This window comes from Argiope bruennichi, chromosome 7 (genome assembly GCF_947563725.1).
Source record: "Argiope bruennichi chromosome 7, qqArgBrue1.1, whole genome shotgun sequence".
Lineage (NCBI taxonomy): Eukaryota > Metazoa > Arthropoda > Arachnida > Araneae > Araneidae > Argiope > Argiope bruennichi.
In genome coordinates, this window is record NC_079157.1 from 37,961,081 (window position 1) to 37,975,728 (window position 14,648).

The window sequence follows — 14,648 nt, forward strand, 5'->3', positions numbered from 1 at the left end:
TATTATTTTTGTGTTTTCTCTTATAACTTCCGAAATCCTGTGTGTCAATGCATTTAGATCAGTTTTTGTAGCCATCGATTCCAAACTATTGTTTTTATATACCTTGAACTAGGCTCTAAATTTGACCATGTAATTATGACCGGGCAATGATCACTTTCAAAGGATGAATCCAAAACATAACAATTAACTCTATAAGAGATAGATGCAGAGCTGATCGTGCAGCGATGCTGATCTAGTACAAGTGGCATATGTAGGGTTCGAAGTAGTAAGGTCAAAACTGGAATTTTGAAGCCGTTCTACAAAATCATTACTTAGAGGAGATGATTTATTTGATCCCCAAAGAGGGTGATGGAGATTAAAGTCACCGAATATAAAAACAGGTGCGGAGGGGGAAAAAAAAACAAACCCTTTTACATTTTCTATATTGAGTCATTGGGGGGAGAGGCATATAAGTTAATGATAATAAGATTTTAACCTTTATGGAAAACTTCAAAAGCAAGTATTTCAAATTTGCTATTGTGTGTAGCACTAACTGGGATAATTCTACCAGATGCGTTTTTTGGAATGCCAGGAATTAAACCACCTCCAGGCCAATCTTGCCTGTCTAAATAAAACAAATTTTTAGTTGAACACGGGAAGTGATGTTCCTGCTTGAAGAATGTTTCTTGTAAAATCCAGAATTCGGATGTAGAAAAAGGTGAAACTTTGAGACATATTTTTTTGTTTTTAGGACCTCTATAGTTTCAATGTACGAAACTCATTGTAAAAGAGAAAACCAGCACAAATTTACGAAAAACCATTGCCAATGGAATTATGGGAAAACGAAAAAGTTTAAAGTCACACAAGAAAAAAAAAAGGACAAAAAAGCAAATGAGGAAGTCCAAGAACTAACCAAAAGCACCTGCATCTAATTGCATTGGAATAGCAGATGCTTTACGAATTTTCTCTAATGTTTTTTTCTTTATGATGGAGAAAGATTTTCGCTTCCAAGATTTCTCATGATGGTTAAGTTATGCTACAACGATTCCACCAATTTTTCAAACATCCCAAGGATTGCGTTAATTTGATCTTCCATTTTGATTTTAATTGTTTGGATAATTGAATCAATCCTTTCATTCGTTTTAGTGAGCATAGTCTCCATTTTTTTCCTTTATTACTTCTTCGATATTTTTAATAGGTGTATTTATTTTTACAGCTGCTGCGTAACTAGATTTTCTTGACTGATCATAGATTCGTCTCGCTTCAACTGTTGTGATGTGATTTTTACATTTTAGTTCTAAATGTCCTTTTATAGGACATTTAGAACTAAAATGTAAAATTTATCAGTAAAATGCCCTTTTCTTTGATAAAAAAATGGACATCCCCTCCTTGTGGCTGAACGCTCTCCCGTACAGTTTATGCATTTTTGTTGTGATTGACAGATGCCTGCGTGAGTATCGCCACATAGATGACAAATCTTTTGTTTTTCACAATGCTTTTTTGCTATCCTTGAAAGGTGCATGAAACTGTAACAATTTGTACATTGTCGTGGATTATCAATGAAAAGTTGTACTCTTTGATTTGTAAAGTAAATCTTAATATCCACCGCCAAACGTGTTCCCAGTTTCTTGATAAGGACGGGTGATGTCTCCCGAGAGTCTTTTGTTTTAGGAATGTCCTCATTTCCACAATTTCTATTTCATTATTTTTTGTTAATTCTTCGGCAATTTCCAGCAACTAGACTTTTGTGAGGATTTCATAGAGGAGAAAACGAGATTTTATATTTTCCCATATGATGTCCGTCGTAACTGGAATGTTTACTAATGTGTCTAGGCTAAGTAGCTGGGCTGCACAGACAGAATCCTGTGTTGTAAACATGATTTTCCCCATGCGGGTAAATTTCATGTTTGATATATTTGCATGGCGATTTATTTTTTCTTTTATGAAAATTTGTAGCGTAAACGGTTTTATTTGGGGAATTCTTGATTTAGGATCTGCTTTTGTCATTACAATATTTATTCTATCCAAGACGTAATACCAGTTCGTTTGTAGATTTTCCACACTTGAAGAATTTTTCTGACGTTGAGGACTGCATGATGCTTATAGAATAGAAACTATTATTTTGTTCCACTTCTTTGAATGGCTCAGTTTTACTAATTTTCAAAAACAATAGGGAAAAAAGGAGAAAAGTGGACAGGTCTCACCTGATTTCAATGTCCTATGTCAACCACCAGTTGAAAATTGAACTTCTAATAAACAAAGGAAATAAGAGCAAACACTTTTTGCTTCAAAAATAACAGTATAAAACTATTCAAAATTCAAAAGTGCCAGCTCTCTCGACCGACCAACCACTAAGCAAGACAAAATCAACCACACCTTCCAACACCGTATTTCCCATATCTTTTGAAAGAAATGTTCTCAGTTGAAATTATTTCTTCAATAAATTACTAATACCAGTGTGATTTTTCTAACAATGTATCTTGTTCTGCAATTGATAAAAACGAGAGCAGACATAAGAAGGGTCAAATTACATTCCATAAAAACAATATCTTATAAAATTATATGCTTTTCGAATATGAATTGTCAGTAGTTTGTTTTAAAAATGTTGGATTGCTTCATGAATTCGGTAAATTTTGCATCAGTATAAAATGTTTTGGAAGAGGACAAGTAAGTTTTAAAAATGAATCATGTTCTGTGTGTTGTACTTTCATCAGAGAGGATAAAAGATGGTATGAAAATGCTGATCTCATGGTTTTTGCAGATTTCTTAAAATCACCTTTACACGATTTCGATAATTCCCATGTCAGGAAAATTCGATGAGAGTTTTTTTTTTTTTTAAATTCATTTGAAGATCATAAATTTAAATTTCGAAAATTTTCATTTTTTCTCATGAACAACCATCTATTGAAAGAGGATTTGAAATTAATTAAAATATTAAAGTGGTAATTTGAATGAAAAATATCATGTTTCACAACATGTAATCTATGACCACATAATATAATTAGGGAGAATCTACTTGGTAAACATTATTTAAGAATTGAGAGAGTTAACAATATCAGCCCATTCTAAATATTCCCTTCTTTTAGGGAAGCAAATGGCGAAAGAAATAGTTATTAATGGAAAAAGTGAGGAAAAGTTATTAATGAAAAAAAGTGAAAGAATTGAAAGTGTCTGTAAAAATATCTGAAGGGCAACAATCTTTATTTACATTTAATAAAATTAGCATTACTTATGTTCTAACCTTTTTCAAGAAATTGGAATGTTAATGAAGTACCAGTGCAACCTCCCCCACCCCTTATACTATTAATTGAAGTGTAATGAAATAATTTAAGATATGTGATGAAAGTCTTTTAATAAGGTTTTTATAAACAAAGCTTGCATAAAAAGCATTTTAAATAACTTAGTTTCAGTGTTGGCAAAAAGTATTTAGTGATTCCTGGTAGTATTTTATGGGAATATTTGTATAAAATTGGACACTTATTTAGTTTATACACAATTTATTTCATTCAAATTTATAGTTCTATAATTAAAAAAAAAATATTAGGTTAAGGTTGGTTCTTATTATTTTTTTAAGGTGCTTAAAAACTTATAAAATGCTTATTTTTTAAGATGAAATTAGTTTACACACCTTGAGTTTAGTATACAATAAATGTTATAATTAACAATGATATTTTAGCAGATAATTTCTGATCCAAAAGTAAACATAATATAATTATAAATTAAATTAAAGTATAAATATTGTGTTTTAGTCAAATTTTGAAAGAATTACATATTGTCACTGCCAACTATTTATTTAAAAAATATATAACAATTTATTGTATTAGAATCAATTATTTAATTAAACTGGTGAATAAGCACTAATTAATATTATTGAACAGGTTTATTTTCTTGCTGAATATTCATTTATGCTTCTTGAATAGTAATAATTCAATATAACCTGAAATTTAATTAATAGTATGGTCAATGACATTAGATTCACTAGATAGCTAGCAAATTTTACTTCATATTTCAATTATTTTTAACTTGGCAATTAGATATATTAGGGATAATTATTTTAATGATTTTAGTTATTTTAATAACTTTGTAAAAGGGGGGGGGGAGAATTTTTAGTACTATATAATGGGAAAATTGTCATTAGTTTCTTGAAAATAAACCCTAGTTTTTAGTTAATGATTTTCTTGTTAACAAATAAAAGTATTTAAATATTATGATAAATTTTAATGAAACAATATACTTCAAGCAAATATAACATAAAATTTTTTATTCTACAGAATTATCAAGTGGATTATAGTGTAATCAGTAAAAAGAATAATATTCCTATTTTATTATTAGTTATGAATTATATTTAATTTAAGTTTAGTAATTCAATATAAGCATGCATTATATTTAATTTTATCCTAATATTTTATATTTCATAGAGCTTATATTTTTTTACTTGGCATATAGGTTAAGAACATTTTGTTAATTTAATTGCCTGCATTCCTCCTCAGACAGTGGCTCAATGTAGCTGCTGTAATTTGATATTTGTCGTTGGTTACAGTGATTAAAAATGTAAAAAATATTATTTTAAAGCATAATGACTGGCAAATGGAAATATACAAGTATATGCACAAACTCAAATACGAGATGTCCAAAAATTTCAGCTCCAAGGAGCTTCATTTGCTTAAACCACTTCTATTTCCACAACATTCCAGCCTAGATGTAGCCATTATAATGAAGCTTTCAATTATTTTGTTAAGATTAAGATAATAATAATGAAAGATAAAGAATAAAGAAAAATAATAATGAAGAATAAAGAAAGAAGAAAAATTAAGATAATATAAATGAAATAAATTTTACATAAAATTTACATTCATGATTTGAAAATCTATATTTCTATACCTATACTGTTCTCTTTACATCTGTTTCGTTATTAAAAAGTTTGGTCTTACCATAAAATAGAAAAATAGTTCAGCTATGTAATTAACCTTATTCTCCCCTTATATCTTATCTGAACTAAGCATTTTTATTTTTAATTGATAAAACTAAATTAGCTTCATAAGAATAACAAATAGATAGAACATTTATACATGGCAAGTATTCTGAAAGAAAAATATTCGATAAATATATTTTCAATAATCAGTATGCATGCTATAATAAATTTTTTAGGATAATAAACTTTTGAACTCTTTTGAAATTGTAATAGGAAATTAATGTAAAATTCAGTGCTAAAATTAACCATGTGACCTAATGAAGTAATGCATATATACTGCCATTGCTGTATCTTATCCACATACTGTGCCATATCCCACACTGGAGTACTACATACTGAGCCATATCCCACACTAGAGTACTCTAAATATGAGAGAACAGTTCTAAATATGATGTTTGTTTTCGCTTCCTTAGTGGCCATAGTAATGGTATTGGGTTGAATTGTGCGATTACTTTCTGATTATATCCAATTACTTCTGGGGTTCGGAGGTTACAGTGGCTGATGATGACCGATAGATTTCAATTATACTTCCTATAATTCCTCTTATAAGAGTGGTTGTACTAGTCTGTGGTGAGCATTAGGACTCAAATATAATACTCATCTGTGTGCTGCCTTGACAACTGACATTAAGTTCACTCCATACAGTTTATAGCATTTTATGACATGATAAATTATAGGTGCCATGTATTACATTTTTTTTTATTTACCAAAAATTTAGAATTTGCCAGACATATAGAAACATTGCTTTTGTTTAATAATACTACTATATGGTTTTAAACAATAAATATTTGAAAATGCACTTTCAATTTACAAGGACGAGGAGTACATTGAAAGTTATCAAGATTATGAATATTTTACCATAAACTAGATTTTTAACTCTTTTCTTGGAACTTTTACTCAATAAGAAGTAACTTTTGAAGAGATACAACTTGTGATGTAAATATGGGAATGCTACTGTAATTTATTATTTCAAATAAATTGAGTAAGAGATTCAACTAGGGATATAGTCATGTATAATGAATTTATGGTTTTACAAACAAGAATCTAGTGCACGTTTTTCTTCAGTCTTTAATATTAGATATAGCATATTAATTTCAATATTTACACATTATTAACATATTCTAATGAAGACCCCTTTTCCAGTTATGTGATCACTTATTCCTAATCTTTTGTCTTGACTGGAGAGGGTAATTCCCTCTCCAGTCAAGTGGTCAGTTATGTGCATTCTTTTGTCTATTCCACTACCCTCTTTGTTCTTCATACTCATTTCATATTGTCTCCCAGATTACTCACTTATTGTTCCAAGCACATCAGATTTTAAGGTATTTGGGTATCTACTGATACTTGATTTTCACCAGATGTTCTGCAATGATGTGATGTTTTTACAATATTGCTATCACCAAACAATATCCTAAATGTATTATTGTGTTACTAGGGTTGGAGATTATCCTCATTTCAGTATGTAATGGTAGTTCAGGACAATCAGTTGGGAACAACTAATAATGATTGAGGTCTTTTCATAAAACCACTAATTTAAGGATACTTCATATGCTGTGGAGTGATAGAATTTGAGAGAAGCTGAATATTCAATGGACTGTTTCATGCCATAACATTCTACTAAGCATGGTGCCACTCATACAGTATATACTGGCTTAGAGTAGTTGTGAATGACTCGTTAAGATTATTTGTTGGGAAAGGTCAACAATGCTTTACAACCAATTTATGTGTTCACTGCTATAACTCAGACCTTCTATATCCTTAATTTTTCATCTTTTAATAGTGTAGATGCCATCTAATTACTTAGATGATACATTACAATTAGACAGTAGACATGAATTACAGGCGAGTCACAGCAATCACTGATTAATTCACTTATATTCTTCCATAAGTTGGCAATTATTGATATCTCCTTAATACAAAAATAATGGATTTATAATCTAATCATTTGCATTTGCAGATTTTCAAGATGCTTTAAATATAGAGAAACAAAATGTTAAGGGAAAAAAAAGAACTTTTTTTTTCCAGCTTAAAATAAGATAATCTAGACACAATGAAAAACAGTAATCTAATTTTAAAAATAAAGAGAAAAATGGAAATTTATGTAATTTTTATTATAACACAACAAATATAAAGAATCATTTCAATCTAGGATAAATAATCACAGCAAATCACAACTACATCACCACATCAAACACAGTAAGTAATCACTACAAATTCAACGATGGCAAGTCTCTTAAAGATTTATCTGCCCATTAAATGAAATTATTAAAAAAAAAATTATCTTTAAGATTGAGAGTTCAAGGTTAAATGGAAATACACATGAAATTATTTGTACTCCATCATATAAAAAAAAAGTTCTGGATTATAAAATTCAATTGTCATTCCATCAATTATCAATCTCTAAATACATACACACTTCGGCTATACAGGTTAAGATTTCAATCTTCAACAATTTATTAAAAAGTTTGTGTAAAGACACAATCTTAATGATTAACAAAAATCACCATATCTTGTGCAATGTCAAGGTTAGCCAGAAACAGGACTACAAAATATACATTTATATAGCAGTCACGATAACAATTGCATAAAATTAATTTTCCCTAATAAAATTTGGTTATAAAGTATTAAATATTAATAGCCGATTTTTTTAAAAAATTAAGTTAAAATAGAAATTTAAAAAGAGGACAGAAATATCTTTTTAAACCTTGCTTGATTTTGAGCTAACAAGTCACCACAGTACAAAATTTCATAAACATTCCTAACTATTTATTATATAAATTAAAATTTATTATTCTAAATTTGAGTTAGTTAATAAATTAAGGTAAGTGACATGATCTTGAAAAGTCGGTTTGGGGAGGATTAAAATACAGATTATGGCAGGGAGGGGAGGAAATATAGTTTAAGTTCAGAACTTGAAAAATCCATGCATTGTAACATCAATGAAAATATTGTTCATAATATATGTATATTTAATTTTAATTTACGATATAGATTTTCTTTTCTATTAAACTAGAATATATAAATTTTAAACATTAAAATTGTTCAAATTTTATTTTTTAATTTACAAAAAATGTTTCTTTTTTTTTTTTTTTTTTGTCTATCTCAAAAGTATACAGAATATGTAAAAACTGATTATGAACTATGAATATTTTAATTTTTAAACAAATAATGACAAAATGATAATCTGTCAAAGAGCTTGGAAAAATTTCAAAAACAAATGACACTTTTCTAGCTAAGACAAATTTCTAAAATTTTAATATTTTATTAATATGTATGTTCAAAAAAAATTTGAAAACATTGAATACCAATTAATAAGAAGAACTGAATTGAGTATGTTATTATATTTTATTGTTTGGCATACACTCAAATTCCAGACTTTAACATATTACAGACAAAGTGGCTGTATACTTACATATTTTCCAACCTAAATTTTTCTTTAAATAATAACTTAGTTATTTAGATAAATTAAGTAGAAAAATGTTTTGCATGATTACTAATGCAATTTATCTATTTGAGCAAAAGTCGTAAACATATGAAAAGATTTTCAGCTCATGTTTATCGATCTATAACAGTCTTGGTTACAATAAAAATAAAAAGTCAACAACTATTATCTCCTCATAGTCAATCAAAACAAAATTAAAGGTACCATGCAATTGACAAACGTACATACAAGAATGAATAAATATAAAAATACACACACAAAAATGAAAGCTCTATAACAAGGCTTCTTAAATTCTTTTACAGTTGAGAATAATATCAAATTATTATTTTATATGAAGTTAACACTGTACACATCAGATCATAATAAATGAATAAAAAATCTGTACTAATAATAAAGATGAATGTATGAATTCATTTCTGTATGATGGTGCTCTGAAAGCTAGACTGTTTGAAATACAACTACCAAATTTGGCACTACATACCTCAGAGGTTGGAAATGTGCACCTCAGTACAATTAAAAAAAAAAATTTTATCGATTAAAAATTAAGCTGAATTTTCAGGTTTTTCTGTGATAACTTCCGAAATATTACAGCACTATAAAAGTTTTTAGACTGTTTAGAATTTTATTTATTTATTATTATTATTTAACCTAATTTTCATCAGTTGATTACATTATTGATCTGAAATTCAAATCGTCTTTATTATTGAATCAAGTATTTTATAGCAGGCCTTTCTTCCATTGTTTAAAGCTAAGAAAGAGGTTAAAAAAAATTAATTAATATAGTTGACAAGATGGGAAAAAAGTGAATTTTCAGTACGACACAAGATAAAAAGGAGATGAACTGCACAAATATGCTTTGAATGATACCATAATGTCATGGGACTGGTCTCTATTAGTAAAATTCATATATATAATAAATTGAACAAATGTAAGACTACTAAAATAATATAATTTTAATCTAAAAATTAGACAGAATCATGAATATGTATCTATTACCGGATTTAATTGAAATTAACCATTATTCTTGAAGAACCAGTTAATCACCACAGGTGCAAATAATAGAATAAATTACAGAAATTATTTGAAACACAATGAAATAAAATAACATTATTTATATTGAATACTTGTTTGGCTGGTTTTGAATTATAATCATTATACAGAGGAAACCCATAAAATGAGAGGACACTTTCGGCGTAGCAGGGAATTGCAACATAGAGGACATGCAATATTGAAAAATTTAATCAATACACACATATGTCTAAATTCTAATAGAATATGTTAATTATGAAATGTCAATCTGTTTGAAATATTATTTCAATTCAAGAACTAGTCACCTTCTTTTCATAGCATTATAAGAAATTATTTTTTTATAAGAGCTCACTGTATTATCATTTTCTACTTGCAGCAAAAAATTAAACCACAGCCAAGCACTTCCATTCTCACCGTGACTTTTATTTCTGAAGAAATATTTTTGAATTTCTATACATGCCAAGAATAAGTCTGTTCAATTCATGTCATAAAATATAAAGTCTGTTTCATCATATAATAAACATTTTAAACAAATAATTAAAATAACTTTTATATTTTATCCTAATTATTGTTAATTCGTAGTCAAGCCAATACGTTTTGAGAAATTATCAAAGGTTTAACCATCAAAAATTTAAGAAGTCCTGCCCTATATAACAATTTATCACTTTGAAAACAAAGACAAAAATAACACTTATTACATAGAAATAATTAATTCAATACCTAAATAATTTTCATGTAATCAAAACTACTGATTACACTTCCAGAATAATATTATTCTATGAATCACTTTGGTTCTAATACACAGTAGAAACAATATTTATTATATATAAAATGGAAGTAAAATTATACAGAATTCAGGAAGACAAATCATCTTTGAAATTAATATATAATGAAAAATAATTTATATTCTGACATGATTCAGTTTGTTTAATGGATACCTAAATAAATAACAAATTGAAATAACCAAATAAATTAAAATTATGAATTTGCACTGGAAACAGGGGAAAAAATGTATGAAATTACAGAAAAATGGTTTGCATCTTATTTTGCGAATAAAGAATATAAAATAAAATTAAACTACTTCAGAAATTTCTCCGAAGAAAACAGGAGAAACAATTTAATAGGATTTAAAATACATAAATTTATCAATAAAAAGAAAATTAAGAGAATACATTTAAATTGTGGCTTACATAGACTAAAGACCATTCAAAATATGGACAAGAGAGTTATCAGTTATTATGTAATTGTTGTAATTAAAAATGTCATGATAAAAATTCAAATATTTTCCTATAAAATAAATGAATTATGTCAATACAAATCAAATATTTACACTAGAAATACAATAAATTAAATTTAAACTCGCTTTTTTTAAAAGACAAAAATTTAACATTTGAAAAAAAGACACAACAGACTGTGAAATAAATACAAATATGGCAGGATTTTGATTAATCATTCACTTCAGAGAGAGAGAGAGAGAGAAAGATCAGAAATAGAAAATATGACTTAACTTTTAAAAAGTCACCTTCTAAAATAATTATTTAATGATATATAAAAGCCATGGATAATAAGACAACTAAATTCACTCATCAATAATTAGTTGGCATTTCAGATAAAAATGTCATTGTATTTATAAATAAAAAAAAAGTTTGTAGCATTCTACAATGTACAGAATATGCCTGACAAAGAAAAGAGCACAAATAAGCAAAATGATATAAAATTATCTTGATTATAGAAAGAGAATTAAGCTGCCTTTCTCTCTTTATGACTGCATATCTTAATTAGAAATATATATGTCCACGAAATCTCGATTATCCACGAAATTGAGTGGCTTGGTAACTATATATAGGGTTTTATAATAGGACCAATAATATAAAAAATACAAATCATCATAAAGATTTTTTTTCAGCAATTTTGGATTGAGATTCTAAAAATTTAATAAGCTTTAAATTTTTATACTTACAAATGTTTTTTTAATACTATATCCCCCCCCCTTCTCTGATACTGGGATGAGAAGCTTCCAGTATGATGTTTGATTCTTGTAGAATACTGCTTTTTCCAGTATGGTCTATATTCCAACAAGACATAGTGATGATGAAGTGTTGAATTACCCCTGGGCAATGATGAGATATATCTTTTTTTTTCAAGGGAGGGGGGGGGCTGTATTGTAGCCAGTGATGGTCATTATGATTCAACTATAGATCTCACCTTATTGATCTCTGAATGCATTTATGTAGAGGAGCTCTAAGCTGCTCTTTTGTGGTTATAAAAAAATTAGTTGATTGTTTACATTTTCTCGTTAAAACTTTTCCATTTGTTTAAGATTTTAACCATGAAAGATCATTGATAATCAAAAGTATACAATATGTATATACATAAAAGAGAAAACATAGCACCAAAAAATTCTCTGTCTCTTAAGTTTGGTAAGAATAGAAAAACAAAACATGTTTCCAGTTTCCATGCATTATTGTCATTCATAAACTTTTACTTTACAGCACAATGTTTTTACAAACAGCTTATGTACTTAAAAACTCCAGAATTTTTTTCTCTTGCACTCCCCTTATTAGGTTTAAAGAAAAGTCAATCTAGGCCTGTAATGAATTTTAAAAATGTAACAAATACATCATTAAAATATTTTTCATAAGCAAATTTCTACAGAAAAGAAAAACACCTTTTTTTTAATGAAGGGGAATGACAATTAAAATATTTATAAGCATAAGTTATATAATAAAACAAATTTACAGCACAATAATTTAAGCTTGTGCGCTTAAGTAGTTGGTTTTCAACTTCTAAGGGAACGAGTGCATCATCTCTTAATTAAAAAGGAATTTTATGGCATTAATTTGGCCAAACTGGAACACTAAAAAAAATTATTTTGTGACGAAATTTTTTAATAAAAATAGTAACTAAAATATTCATAACCATAAAGCATCTATATTTATTGCTGTTTTTCTCTCTTAAATTAAAAAAAGTTTGATAAACAGCATAACAAAAATAAAGATTTTATAACAGTTTAATAAATATAAATCTGAAAAAATTGAGTCTTGAAAATAAATCAAAATTAAAAATGTGACCATTATCATGCATATATATATTGAGAACATTCATCTTTGGATAGCAAATGTAAAAAATTAAGTATTTTACTAGAAAAGCCAATCGAAACATTTCTTTGGCATCCATAAGATCATCTCTCAACAATTTTCTCTCGATTAGGGGGAGTTGAATACTTGTCAGGTTTTTTCACAGGATATCCATACAGCATGGTAGCTATTATAACAATAGTAGCTCCAATAAAAAATGTACTGAAAAATAAAATGAGAAAATTTAAGACAGTTTTAAAATATAATGTAAAAAAAAAAAGGAAGTATTCTCAGCATAATTTGAATTTAAAGGAATGATTAACTAAATGCAAATAGAAATTGTCACGACTAATGTCCGCAAACACATTGAAAAACTTTAAATCTTTCACAGGTTTAATGATCTACCAAAATAATATTAAAGTAAAAACATCAAGCTCTTGACCCTCAAAAGATGTATTTGCACCCTGCAAAAATAATAATATATATTAAAAAATTGTCGGTAAAAATTTGGCATTTTTTAAATTTCTAATTATACACAATTATTAATAATTAGTTTGTTTCAGACTACCAGTTAATCCATTGAGAATTTTGAACATATTTAATTCCAGTTGATTCATTTCGATATAAAATTTGTCAAATTACAAGGTTGCAAATGTATTATTTTAACTGCTTCACATATGTTCTGTTCATTGTGTACATGAACCTTTCTAGTGGATACTAAAACCACCAAAAACTTAAATTTAGGATTTATTCATTATCAAAATTTTGCAGTATTGCAACTTCACTTTTCTATTTATTTTATGAACTACATAGATATTTAACAGAATCTTTCTTCATTACCTTTCAACAATGGAAGAAAGTCTCTTGACTTAACTATTTGATGAAACAATGAAAAAATATTTTGAGTCTTAGAATAGTAATATAATATAATATAGTGTAAAAAATTAGGCAAAAAAAAAAAAATATCTTTAGAAAATTGCCAAAATTCCACAAAAATTTGCAAAGCTATAAAATTTAAATGATTAAAAGAGCAATATATTTTTTTAAAATTTTCTAATTGTGTAAAATTTTGCTTATACAATGACATTTACAGAAGTTATGTAAAAATAAAACTCAGCAAAATTTTTAATTAATTTAAATTCTAACTAAAATTTCAAAAAAAAAAAATAATAATAAATAAATAAAATAATAATAATAATAATTCCAAGGTGCACATTTCCCCTCTCCATTTTGTATATGTTCTAAATTTGGTAGCTGTATGTTAAACAGTCTATCCAGTAGAGCAGCAGCACACGTACACATTCATCTTTCTTATTAGAAGAGATGAATCACAATATTTACCATCAACTGATTACTAATTCTGTGGTACTGGCACAATATTTTTTCTTCAATAGCAGCAAGTATTTTGGAGCCAAAAATAGTTTAACATCTACCACATTACTAAATTACACTAGTCTAGCAGAATGAAATAAATTTTTACAGAAATAAATATAAAATCAATATGTAATAAAAATTAATCATGATTCAAAATTCAGAATGTTACAACCTTGAAGGCAAAATTTTATATTTCCCAAATATTTGTAAATTAAATTTGAAAATATTCAAAAGTTGACTAATGGAATATTTATTTGAACAATCAATAGTTTTCACTCATAAAAGAAAATTAATCTCATATCAAAATCTGAATTATTGGGTTTTACATTAGATCAGCTTTGAAATTAATCACGTGAATCATGATATATTTGATGTAGAAAAGGAATTACAAATATCAAGTGTAAAAAATTATCTTTTACTGATGCCTTTGTTCATTATTATTATTTTTTTTTAAATCCAATGAACTGAAAATTTTCTCTTTGCGTAAACTTTGATTCACTTATTTGACTCATACAAACATCAAGAAAATCCTTGCATCAAAATAATACTGTGTCTGAAATGACCATGTCTAATAATATCCTTCCACAATATTTGAATTTTTAAGTATATAACATGCTTAATTTAAAAAAAATTTAATCTAAATTTTTACTGAATATAGTTTTTATGATGGATCACATAACATCAAAACAGTTAGTGCCCAGCAAAAAGTAATAATCAATGTAAGTTAATTTATTGTTTTAAAAATATTTTTACTCATTTACTTTGTCTATGTAGC

General features: G+C 27.1%; 1 protein-coding gene across 4 annotated transcripts in view; it reads right to left on the reverse strand.

The window, feature by feature from the left end:
- Positions 1-7,043: 7,043 nt before the first annotated feature.
- The window catches only part of LOC129975084 (UDP-N-acetylglucosamine transporter-like), a 96,506-nt gene continuing 88,901 nt past the window's right edge, over positions 7,044-14,648 (reverse strand). For 3 of the 4 annotated variants that reach the window (XM_056087991.1, XM_056087988.1, XM_056087990.1), the window contains exon 8: positions 7,044-12,721. In XM_056087991.1, the coding sequence (XP_055943966.1) occupies positions 12,604-12,721 (118 nt within the window). In that variant the 3' untranslated portion in view covers positions 7,044-12,603. The remainder of the gene's footprint in view (positions 12,722-14,648) is intronic. The other variant, XM_056087989.1, reaches the window with a different exon arrangement.